The sequence below is a fragment of the Grampus griseus genome (genome assembly GCF_964374135.1).
Source record: "Grampus griseus genome assembly, chromosome: 14".
NCBI lineage: Eukaryota > Metazoa > Chordata > Mammalia > Artiodactyla > Delphinidae > Grampus > Grampus griseus.
This window is the reverse complement of record NC_139008.1, coordinates 2,345,543-2,358,404: the sequence shown is the minus strand read 5'-3', so window position 1 is coordinate 2,358,404 and position 12,862 is coordinate 2,345,543. Positions and strand designations below refer to the sequence as shown.

Genomic DNA, 12,862 nt, shown 5'->3' with positions numbered 1-12,862 from the left:
ATGCTTTCCCTCAAATGTTGTTAAACGTAGTTTACCCTTGTGCACTGAATCTGATAGCTAAGATCCACGTCCTATTTTTCCACAGCTAAGACCCCAATTCGGAATGTAAAGGAGGTCATCTTGGAATGTGTTGGCTAAACATGAAGGTCTTGATATTTGGTTCTATCTGGCAAGAATCTTGCTATTATCTAGACAATGAATTCCTCACTCCTATTGCTCAGTTTCTTTTACCTGAATCCTTCATCTTTGCGATCCCAAGTGCTAAGCCGAATCCCCAGACTCTAACGTGGCCTGCCTACTTGTAGCCCTACTAGGATTCTGTTTAAGCTGATCTCCTAGGTTCTGAACCCTGTCTGCACTTCACTATTTGTATTTCACTCCTTCCTTCGACTTTCAATTTCTTTCGTCTTGAAATACATCTTTTAGTAGTTCCTTCAGCAAAAGTCTACAAGTGATCAACTTTGTCTTTATCAACAAAGCTTTCATTTCACTTCTACTCTTGACTACTACTTCATATGGATACAGAATGCCAGGCTGATGTTTGTTTCTCCCCCAAAGCATTTAAGATATTATTCTATCATCTTCTGCTACCAACAAAATGTCTTCCAGATATTTAGGCAATGACTTTCTTCGGGTTGCTTCTGTCTTGTTTCCAATGTTTCACGTACCACGTGTCTAGGTGTGGATTTGTTTTTATTTATCCTGCTTGGGTTCATTGTGCTTCTTGGACCTAAAAACTCAAGCCTTGCGTTTATGATGGAAAACTGTCAACAATTATCTCTTTGGAGAGTAACTCTCCCACTCTATTTCCTCTTTCGGGAAGCTCACAGAAATCGGTAATGGTGAACTTTCTCATACTAAAGTGGGTCTTATCCACTCATTTTCCACCTCTATCTCTCAGTACTGAATTACAAGCAATTTCCTCAGAATTCCTCAAAGATCAATAGTTTTCTCTTCATTTATATCCACTCAGCTCTTTAACCTGTCCGTTGAGTTTACTTGAGGTTTCTAGAAATTCTATTTGGTTCCTTTCCAAATCCATGTGTTCTTTTTACAACCTGTGGTGTTTTTTCATTGCAGTCTTACCCCTTTTATCTCTAGTAATTTTAACCAAGTGACTTCTGTCCTACGTCCCAGGAGCACCTTTCTCCTATTTACAACATCTGCCAAAGCTCCTCCATAGTGATTCATTTTCTCATGTGGCTGCAATGTTTTATTGCAAGTTCACCCTTACAATGAGCTGTTTCTTCTATTAGAGTCCCCAGACTCATCTGCTCTGCAGGACAGTTGTACACTTACGTCTGAGGGCTCCACTGGCTCCCATAGTTCTGGACCAGATTTTATGCTAATTTCTTAGCTTGAGGGTTAGTTGCACTGTAAGAAGTGTTAAATTTTAACCTACCACCAGTGTGAGGTACAGCTTTTCTCTTTTCTTATTCCTAATTATGCACAGTCCCAGGAGGATAGCACGTTTCTTTGCACTCCCTCAGACCAGTGGGCAAGGCTTTTCTAGTCTTCTTTTCACAGATGGGACAGCTTCAAGATTTTGTACAGGAGGACACCAACTCCACCTTCCTTCTTTACACAGACCTAAGACCACGTCTCCTGTTTCTTCATGAGACCCTCAGGTCCGTGCCCTTGGGGCCTATACTCAGATCTGAAACCACCACAGGCCTTGAGTTCCCAATTACAGCCTCGCTTTGAATTCTCTTTTCACCTGTGGCACCTGGGATTTCCTGGTTTATCAGGCTCAGGAATGCTTTTGCTTTCCCTTGTTCTATTTTGTCCGCAGTGTCGATGCGTCTGCAGCAGGGTGGGAGTGGAAGTCCTCTCTAACAGTTCTGGCAGCAGTGTCACTAGGAGGCTCCAGGAGTTGCAGAATAGGAAACTGTGAAATGATCACTTCAGAGAATCGTGATGATTACTCACAATTTTGCCAGATGACAACAGCCCATATTTTTTTTCAGTCTCGAGAACAGTTTTTAAATTGTTTTTAAAATATTCCCAAGGTATTTCAAGATCATTTTGTCACTACACACTTCAAATGCCTTCACAGTTCTTTTCTTGAGAATTTTAACAGTATGAGAAAAACGCCCGTTGACTCCATTTTCTCACTGACCATTCATTCTCTAATCAGCTTCAATCTGCTTTATAGTCCTACAACTCTAGTGAAATTATACTAAAAAGGATCAACATTTACCACCTTATCAACAAACGCAATGGCCTTTCCTTGGTCCTCATATCAAATTCACTCTCATCAATCCAACGTCTTCCTCCTTCAATCTATCCAGTAAGTCACTGCTACATTAACATGACTACACATCAACTGTTCACACTCCCCCTTCTGGCCTAGTGGCTTATTAATACCTAGTACTACGAGAAAAGAAAAAATGAATGAGGCACGATTCCCGTTCACAAAAGTGTAAACAACGGTACCACCACCTAACACTTACTAGATACATACTGTGTACTTGGTAAGGTGCTACATACCTTATCTGTGATCGTATGAACTGATCCTCAGAATAGCTATATGAAGTAGGTACAGTTATTAAGAAGGTAAAATTGTACAATTATACTTCAGGGATGAGAAATAATGCCTAAAGAAGATTAAGTAGCCCACCCAAGGAAGCACAGCTAGCTTTTGTGAATCAGTTTTATTTTATGCCAAGCCCATCCTCTTAAACATGCTATACTATCTCCACAAGTATTTATACCAAAAGCCCAGATTGCAAAGCCCATATACCCAAACATCTTGACAGGTCTCTCTGGATGCCTCAAAGGTACCTCACATTAATACATTCAAAACCAAAATCATGATCTTGCTGCCCAAACTGAGGTGGTCTGACCTCAGTGAATGACTCCCCTAATCAACCAGTCATGCAAGTCAGAAGCCTGGATACCACTCGTGACATATTCTCAATCACCCTCCATATCGAACCTACTGCCAAGTCCTGTCCATCTTTTCCCCCGTCTCTCTCCCTACCCATCCGCCCTCCTCTCTCCACCTCCAACCCTACCACCCTGGCTCAAGCTACTACTTTCTCTCAACAGATGACACAGTTTAACTTGTCTACAGTCATTCTGGCTTCTCCCATCCCCTTCTCGATTTTGCAATCAAAGTGCTCTTTTCTTCTCAAGATAATGCTTTTAAAATGCAAACCTGGGCTTCCCTGGTGGCGCAATGGTTGAGAATCTGCCTGCTAATGCAGGGGACACAGGTTCGAGCCCTGGTCTGGGAGGATCCCACATGCCACGGAGCAACTAGGCCCGTGAGCTACAACTACTGAGCCTGCGCGTCTGCAGCCTGTGCTCCACAACAAAAGAGGCGGTGACAGTGAGAAGCCCGCGCACCATGATGAAGAGTGGCCCCCGCTTGCCACAACTAGAGAAAGCCCTCGCACAGAAACGAAGACCCAACACAGCAAAAATAAATTAATTAATTAATAAACTCCTACCCCCAACATCTCTTAAAAAATTTTTTAAAAAAATGCAAACCTGACCATTTCACAAATTTCACAACCAAAGCTTTAAGTCAATCTTTATTTCAGGATCTGAAGCAATAGGAATGTAAAGGCTGGCAATAGCCCCATTTTAGTCACAAAGAGAAAGGCAATTTCAGTGAGAGTCAAGAAGGACCCCAACACAGGAACAGAAGCAGAGATGATGACAAAGAGGACAGCACCTGAGAGGTTTCAAATACTTGGCTCTAGTTATCCCTGAGATGGAGCTGAATCCTACATCTGCCAAGTTTCAAAGTATTCTTCTTGTTACACTGATACCCCAAGATGCCTCCAATAAAATCTTTTTTAAAAAAAAACGTTATTCAGACTAAGTTTCTAGTTTGCAACCAAGAGAGTCTTAGCAAAGGAGGGGGGGGGAACCCTTAGAAGAGCCAAGAAGACACACTTAGAGAAAGGGGACATACCTACACAGCAAAAATAAAACAAATTCCACATAAAGTAAAAATACCTTTGGCCAGAAAATACATAAATATGTTCAATGTTTGTAAACTCATGTATCGTCTCCTTTTAAAGGTGTTACATAAAATGCTGGAGGGTAAGAGCCATGTTTTATGTTCTGCAAATCATCACAGCTTACTGTAGAGCTAAATGCTGAATTAAAAATTAGTAGTAAAAACATGACTGTACGATAACATACATCATAAAGTTGCATCCTTGGAAACCCACTCCCTCTGGGAACAGTTTATACATGCACTCATGTAAATAAAATGTCTTTTTCTAGTAATACTTTACCACTACTCTATTTCCTGGTTGTGATTTCCATTGTAAGGTATTACAAACTCACCTTGCTCATAGACAAGAATTGTATATATTGCATGAAGGGCTGAAAAGCAGTGTACCATGGAAGGGGAAAAAAAATAGCTATGGAAACTAGAGATTACATCCTATATAAATACTTTTTCTGTTGCCATCTGGTGGTTCATGTATTAAAACAACACTGACACTCATTGTGCAGAAGGGCTCAGTCCACAAAATTAAAACCTCCTATTCTTTTTGCATCACATTTAACACCTAGGGGGAAGGCAAGAAAGAAGACCTTCACTTTGAAAATAGTCCCTCTTTCACAAAACCATAAATACACACACAAAATTAAGGATCACACTAAAGAGAAAAACCCACAGACACCTGTGGATATAATCATCCTTATCTACATATGAATGGGTTATACCTATGTGATATAAGCTATGATATACCTCCTTGCCCCAAATCTAACTTCTTCCTTACTAGCCTGTTTGGTTTGGTAAAATTCTTAATAAAGGCAACTAACGGCACTCTGAGAAGCCATACTCCTCTTCCAGTTGCCATAGTCATTCTTTAGTTCCCTCCCTGTGCTCTTTTTCTTGGAGAGATCATTCATCTTCATAAAAATCAAGCTTACATATTTGAGAGCTTCCAAAACTCTCACAGTAAAGAATCATGTCTAGAATACAGAGCAGAGTTCTGAAAGGGAGAAAAGGCAACAAAACATTGCACCAAAGGCTAAATTTATCTATGTAATAATATGGGCCCAGGAGTCCAATTCTCTAAAGTCCACATCTCCAAAGTTAAACACACACATGCGCACACACACACCAAACCCCAAAACACTGCAGAAACTACAGTCTTAGCTCATGTTCAACAAGCTAATCTCCAAAGATCAGTAAATTAATAGATTTACCTGGCTGACATATTTGTTATCAAGAAATTGGATCACTTAATTGATAGCTGCTATCTTCACTAGACATTGTCTGTATATCAACAGAGTGCCAGCTAAGCCTGTTAAAGTGTAGTTATTTTGTTAATTTTGAGGACCTTCTGATTTACTGAAAGTCCCTAATGAAGACAATTAACCAACATAACATTAGGTTGCGTCCAGAAACATCAAGAGAACACCACCTACTAATCTCTTCGATTCCTTACGGTCACTGTCCTGTAAACATAAACATTCTCACATCACTATTTCATATCTTCTAAAATTTCTCACTGCATTAAGTACCTCCTACATTTCAATTAGCCTTGCCTTTTCCCTTCCAGCCGTTTAAATAAATAAGCATCTTGCATTTTAAAGAAATTTATTTCCCCAAACTTCAGGCTTACACTGATAAATTACAGCACTAATTCATTTTACAGAACCTAACATTTTGAGCATGAACCACTTTCGGGCTAGAGTAAATATATCATGTGTAAGATGGCAGCCCCTAAGGAGAAATGTTATACTGCATCTTCGTTGTTTTCGACATTGTAAATATCACGGTAAAGGTAAAATGAAGAGAATCAGGTTCTAAGAACCAAGACATATGGAGTTATCGAATCACCAGACAGAAGACACAGAGAGTCTGGTGAAGGGCAGAAAGGATACGACAAAATACAGATCAAAGAATCAGAGCAGAACGATTTTGAAGATCTAGTCTAACCTCCAACTTTTACAGTTGAGAAAAATCAACTCAGAAGCTAACAGACCTGCTTATATTGCAAGTTAGTTACAGAATAAAATCGAAACCAGGTCTAGTAACACTTATCCCAATGCCTCTTCCATTCACCTCATCCCTGTTTCTAGAAAAGCTTTGTAAACATTCTCATTCCCACAACACCTACAGGAGACCCTGGGGATGGGACGCCTGGAGCCAGGCTAAGGCAGTGAGTCTCTGGCTTTAGAAGCTGCCTGCCAGAAGCCATACCACCTAAATACTAGAAGAGCAAACAGAGAAACAAGAGTTTCCTGAAGCAATGCTCCCCTACATTTTTAATTTTTGTATTTGGATATGGTAAGAATAATGTTAAAATAATGAAGCTGTGAGACTATTAATGTATTTCTCCAGAACAGGTCTCAGGTATGGGATCAATAACTGGCAGGTAGGCATCGATCAAACTATGACAGACTCCTGTAGTTCAGGGAATCATTAAAAAACATAAGACTAATTTCTATGCGTTACTACAAAAGGATGACACGAGGTGCCATCACTGTAGTCCCAAATGACGAAATATCTTCTCGGGATCATAGGTACAAATATTTATAATCTGTTTTATTAAAAGAGATTTACAAATTGAGGAGAAATTTTAAGAAAATGCCTTATAGAACTGATGAAGTCAAATTACTAATTAGAATGAAAGAGACTCTACACGTATTAAAATGCTCAGTTACATTAGGTAAACACGTATCATCGCTTACTGTATTAACCAGATCATAAAACTTACATAGACACCTTTACTTTTTTTTTTTTTTAAAGATAATTCTACTTTAACTCCTCTTTATACTATACCTTTCACCCTGATTTTCATTCCCCATCCTCAGTTTTACTCAACTTTCACTGATTTGGACTTAAATGGTGTACTCTTAAAACTGCTTTTTTTTTTTTTTTTTTTACTTCTTACAGAAATTTAAGTCATGACCTAGGCAAAATCCAGCTTCTGAGTTTTCACTCTGTGTCTGTTCCATCCTCTAGATTTGGTCAGCAGACATTATGGTCTCCGACCTCAGGGACACCTGGAGGAAGGCCCTGAGTCTCCCAACAAAAACAATACAAGGACTCTAGGGGCTTCCCTGGTGGCGCAGTGGTTGAGAGTCCGCCTGCCGATGCAGGGGACACGGGTTCGTGCTCCGGTCCAGGAAGATCCCACATGCCGCGGAGCGGCTGGGCCCGTGGGCCATGGCCGCTGAGCCTGCGCCTCCGGAGCCTGTGCTCCGCAACGGGAGAGGCCACAACAGTGAGAGGCCTGCGTACCGCAAAAAAAGAAGAAAAAAAAAAATACAAGGACTCTTAAGGATAGAATATAAAGGCAACTGGGAGGTAGAATTTAACTACGATATCTTGTTTGATTCCACTCCATCACCTGCTTAACTTTTCAGAGTGACTTTGTTTTACTCCAATATTTGAAGACAAAGGAAACTTCCTGTCTAGATATAATCCCAATATATAGCTAAACTTAACTATCGTTAGATAAAATGCATGTTAACAAAAGGTCAGTATCTTATGAACCCCACCTCTCTATTTCCATTTAAAGGACTTATGCATGTACTTGAGTGAGGATAAAAGAACTTTCCAAGTGCTCTTCTAAGAAGTGGTTAGTATGCTCCTAGTGGTCAATTCTGGGGAGTTCAACTCTGCCAAATGACTGCCACAACCCCATTCTAAGTTGCTATTTGACATTTACATTACAAGAAAAAAAATTCTTCAAAAAGAAAAACCAAACTGGCAAGTCATTTTCTTATGGGAGAGGGATAGTTATATGCAGGGGGCTATGCATATTCCTCTGTATTTTCTAAATTGTTTAACCTAATTTTTATTGTTTTACGGTAACAGTAAATTAGGTGACCCGAACCTTGAGGCCATGTAACTCGATACAGCATTTGGAAAACATCAGCCACCATCTTCCCTCTGGTATCGATCAGATTGCTCTCCCTCCCCATATAAAGCCACAGGCTGCATGGGAGACACTCCAGCCCACTGGTTATGAGCATAAACTGTGGATTAGGCAGCCTCCTTTCCAACCTGCTTCCACCACTAGTCCTGAGGCCTCAAGCATATCAGTTAACAGTCCAGTACCTCAGTTTCCTCTCAGACAAAACGCTACTTGCCCCGCAGGGGTTGTTGTGACGAGTAAATGAGCCTACCTGTAACGCACTTGGTGTGTGGCACATAATAAGGGCTCAGTGAAGGTGAGGTACAGGTGGCCATACGTAAGACTGCAGAGAGGGTGATAATCGCTTATCGTCAGATTTACAAGACGGTTACCAACCAAGTGGCCAGCTGCCATCTGTTAAACATGTAGTGGTCTAATAAAATTTAATAAGTACCTGAACACTTACTAAGTGTAGTACTCTCTATGAAGACTCTCTAGTGAAGCTGCCAGCCTGGAGCTCAAGTTCCACTTGAAACTCAAATTACAAAGATGTGAGGAGAAGGGGATCTAGGGGTAAGAGGAACAGGGGAAACAAACCACTTCAGGGAGAATGGGAAGCAACAAGGGCCCAAAAGGAAGCTAGATTTTTACTGAACCCAATTAGCACTGTTTTGAGATTTCTCCAGCAAACCAGTGGCAGAGCAGCCTAATTAGTAGACCTTACTCAAGGCTGAGATCGGCCCAAGAAGAGGGATCCAGGTAGGAGTCCAGGTCACAGCAAGTCAGGCTAAGGATGACAGAGAATTGGGTGAGATTATGGGATTGGCCAACAAGGATAAAACTGTAACACGAAGATATGAGAATCACATGTGGAGTTTTTAAATGCACAAATTCTCCCTCCAAAGACCTCCAGGTTGGAGGTAGAGCCCAGATGAGTGTATTTTTAAATTGCACTGGCGATGCTGATGCAAACCCCAAACTAGCACAAAGCAGGAGCTCAACGATGTCAGTAGGAATAAATAGAACGAGCGACTGAAAAGCTAATTAAGTCTGGAAGAAATTTCAAAGTTTGAGATCATGAACATTGAACAAGTGAAAATCAGCTCAAAGTGCAGACAGCTCACTGGAATTGGGGGGGGGGGGAGGTACACACACTACAGAACCACAAGACCAGCCAGAAACAAGGTTAAAAGGAAAATCAAGTCATGGGATCTTCCGTAAAAAGGATCACAGCACTGGTTCTCAAACTTGGCTGAACACTGGAACCACCTGAGGAGTTCTTAAATCTCCTGATGCCCAGGTCAAACCGCAAGTCAATTAAAACAAATTCTGGGAATGAGATCCAAGCTCCGCTATTGTTTAGAGCTCCCAGGTGATTCCAATGTGCAAATATGTTTGAGAAACACTGGGAAAGAGAGGGTCCAGGAAATGCGCAGGTGAAGGGAATGAGGAAAATCCAGGCAATCGGAGCTGGTGGTTCTCCAACTCTGGTGTTATCAGAATCACCTGGAAGCAAGCTGATTTCTTCCACCTGGCTCACTGAAGAACAAAGGGGCCTGGCCCTCCACAGGTGCCCCCAATTCCCCAGGTAATTCTGATACACACCGAAGTTGGAGAACCATGGTTCCAAGTGGCTAGAAATAACTCCAAAGGAGAAACTAAGAACTATGAACCACCCCAAGCAGTAACTGAGAGCGTTCCTACCCCCTGCACCTGATGAATACAACCTTAACATGAGGCTGTACTGAACATTACCAGAAGCAATACACCTGTAAAGGTCCAGCAGTAAAGCTAAGGCACCACAGGTCTCACACACATGACACTTGCAACCCTGCCATCCTCCGCCTCAAAAGGCACCTTCTACAACACTCACGTCTGGCTCCTAGTGGACAACACACCGAAAGCATGCATTGCCACCTGCCTTTCACAATTAGAAAGCAATCTAGAAAAGTTACAAACACACTAATAAGCAGAGTATATAATTCAAATTCCTATTACCAGGTAGAAAGAAACCCCAGGACTATTAAAGTTACATTGGGAAGACGTGAACCTGTTTCACATAATGGTCAATCACGCACTCTGCTTATAACTTGGGCTATGTAACTCTATGTAACTTTTACTGGTTTATATTGCACTTATTTTCTCCCAAGATATCATGCCCAAGCCTAGCCACATGAAACGCCATTAGAAGGAAACACTTAAAGAGAAATTAGGCATTGCTTCACCTAGCTACATAGTAATATAGTACTTATGACCAGTTCCAACCAAGTGGTAGGTATTCCATTTAGAACGTTACATTTTATCTAATAAGATTCAAGAGAATGCTTCCCCATGCATATGACCAACTCATCATCCCATCAGAAATCTCTATAGCAGCACCAGAATTTTCATTTCAAGATACATGAGCTTTTGTCAAATAGTGACATCTCCCCTGTAACATGAATTTTCAATATAATATAAAAATGATGGATATATTACGCATTTCACAGAGAACAGAAACCTGTCAATGAATTTAGAACTTGTTACAACCTATTTGAAATTTTACACTAAAAGATCTGTTCATTCTGTAAACCATGTAAATGTAAAACAGGTACCCATGCTTTATACTGGTAACAAGGAATAAAATACTCCTGGCTAACAAAGTTTGTTGCCTTAGTACTTTTTTAAAATTAATTTTCATTAACACTACAATCGTAAAAAGCAACAAGCAGGACAGCCTCCAAACTGATAAAAAGTTGAAATCTGCATAATATACTTCAAAACAAAGCCACATTTTTTCCCCATTTGAATTTGTGCACTAATCTTTAGATGTATAAATGTACAGGGCTTATTGCAAAGTGCAAGGCACTGTTTTAGAAAACACAAAACAGGAAAACTTAATAAACACCTTTTCTGTGTTAAAGGTCATCCCTAAGTGATTGAGATTTCTTCACTTGGCCCTGGCTTCTCTGGCAATCTACAGATCCCAGTTTACAAAACGACTTACTGCTTTTCTACCGAAGTCTGCCAGTAAGCCAAAAAGCACAAATAAGCGAAACGAAAATTGTCCAAGTAATGGAGGAGAGTTAAATTAACCAGAAATATGGCAATATGTTTCCATGTAGCAGAACATGAAAGCGGGCACTTAGGGAGAGGGCGGGGAGGACCTCAGTGCACATCGATTAGGTTAACACTAACAAAAGAAGGATGAGTTAACTGTTAAACTATCGATGACAGTTTTGAGCTCAGCCCTTTAAGATGTGATTCCACTTAAATCGTTATCCGTCGCTACACACACATCACCTTCCCTGGACACTGAACACGGCTAATTTAAGTTTAGGGCTCCCATCTGCCGTCCACCTGTCTCCTTCCATATCCCACGACACTAAATACCACCAAAGCCAATTCCCCTGAAGCTACCCACGCAGGTACACGCATCTTAAAAGACCGCACCAAAAGGACGCGTGGAGCTAGCTACTTCCACCTTTTCGCTGCTTGCTTTCACCTTTATTCTTTCCAGACAAGCAAACTTCAGCGAGGAGGTATGCTCCGAGGCAGGGGGTACGTGCCGGGTCGTTAAAAGAACCCAGATTTCGGGGACAGCTCGGCTCGGGAGAGATGCCACCTCCCTTTTCAAACGGCCATTTGGCACCGGCAGAGGGACAGCACCCACTCAGAGACCAGCACCGACGCAACAGAAACCACAGGGGGCGGAGGGCAAAGCCTAGGGGAGAGGCCGCGGGCACCCAAAGTTCTGCTCTAGCAACGACCGGGCTCCCCCTGGGGTCAGGCACCGGACCGCAGAGACGCGGGGTCTGGGACACCGGCTCCAAGTGCCCGGCACCTGGAACCCGACGAGAGTCAGCCACTGAGCCCGCAGAGGAGCGGCGGGCTCCCAACTCGGAGGCTCGGCGCCCGGCTCCACTCAGGTCCCGCGAGCGGCACTCGGGCGCGCCTCCCCGCGTCTCCCGCTCCCCGGCCCGCGTCCGCCCAGCTCCCGGCCCCGGTCCGCCCCGCTCCCCGGCCCGCGTCCGCCCAGCTCCCAGCCCCGGTCCGCCCCGCTCCCCGGCCCGCGCCTACCTTGAGCCAGCGCCCGGAGCAAGTGCAGCTGCAGCGCCGCGAGCGCCCACCACCCGCGCCGCCGGCCCGTGCTCAACTTTGTCGCTGGCCTCCCGGCGCGCTGCCCCTCGTCCTCGCCGGGGCTCCCGGGCGCCGAGCGGGCTCCCCAGGACCGCCGCCACCGCCGCTCGGGGCCAGGCAGGGACCCCCGCGGCCGCCCCGAGCCCGCCGCGCCGCCGCCGGCCGCCAGCCGCACGCCCCCGGCCATGCCGAGGAGCCGCCGCCCCCGGCCCCGGCCTCGGGCCCCGTGAGTGGGACGGCGGGCGGTGGCCTCCCGGCCGGGCGGCCAAATACGAGGGGCGCCGGGCGCTGAGGGGAGCGGCGGGGGAGAAGTTGTCAGCGGGGAGATGACAACCTGTCACGCCACCCCCACAGCCGGAGCGCCCTGCCGCGCCGCGTCTCAACAAGGGTCGGGCGGGCGCTGAGGAGACGCCGCCGCCCCCGCCCCCGCCGCGCGCGGAGGAGAAAGTGCACCCTCCCGCCCGCGCGCCGCCGCTCGCCCGCCGCCGCCGCGCCCCATTCACAGCCCAGCCGCACGCGCCGCCCGCCCGCGCCCGCCGCCGCCGCTGATTGGCCGAGGGGAGGGGGCTAGCGGGCCCCCCCCCACGTCCCGCCCCCACGCCCTCGACTGTTTTCAAACTCGCCGCGCCCGCCCGCCTGGAATTTCGCGCCGGGCCCCGGCCTCGACTCGGGCGGCTTCCCGCGCCGGCTGCGCCCCCTAGGGACGTGCGGCTGGCACTGCAGGCCGGCGCCGGCTCGGCACGCGAGCCCCTAGCGGCTCCCGCTGGGGCGGCTCCGGCCTCGCCCCGCCCAGCAGTGCCGGCGCGCAGGTGGGCTCGCACGTGCGGCCGAGGGCCCGGCGGACTGCAGGCTGCGGGCGGGGACTACTGGGCGCGCCCCTCCCGGCGCCCTGGCCCGCCCTC

At 45.2% G+C, this 12,862-nt stretch overlaps 1 protein-coding gene across 1 annotated transcript in view; it reads right to left on the bottom strand.

Moving 5' to 3' along the window:
* Positions 1–12,147, bottom strand: part of SDK1 (sidekick cell adhesion molecule 1) — a gene marked incomplete at both ends in the record, with an annotated part of 814,918 nt that extends 802,771 nt beyond the window's left edge. The window contains one exon of the mRNA XM_082671251.1: positions 11,901–12,147. Within this exon, the coding sequence (XP_082527377.1) occupies positions 11,901–12,147 (247 nt within the window). The remainder of the gene's footprint in view (positions 1–11,900) is intronic.
* Positions 12,148–12,862: the final 715 nt, after the last annotated feature.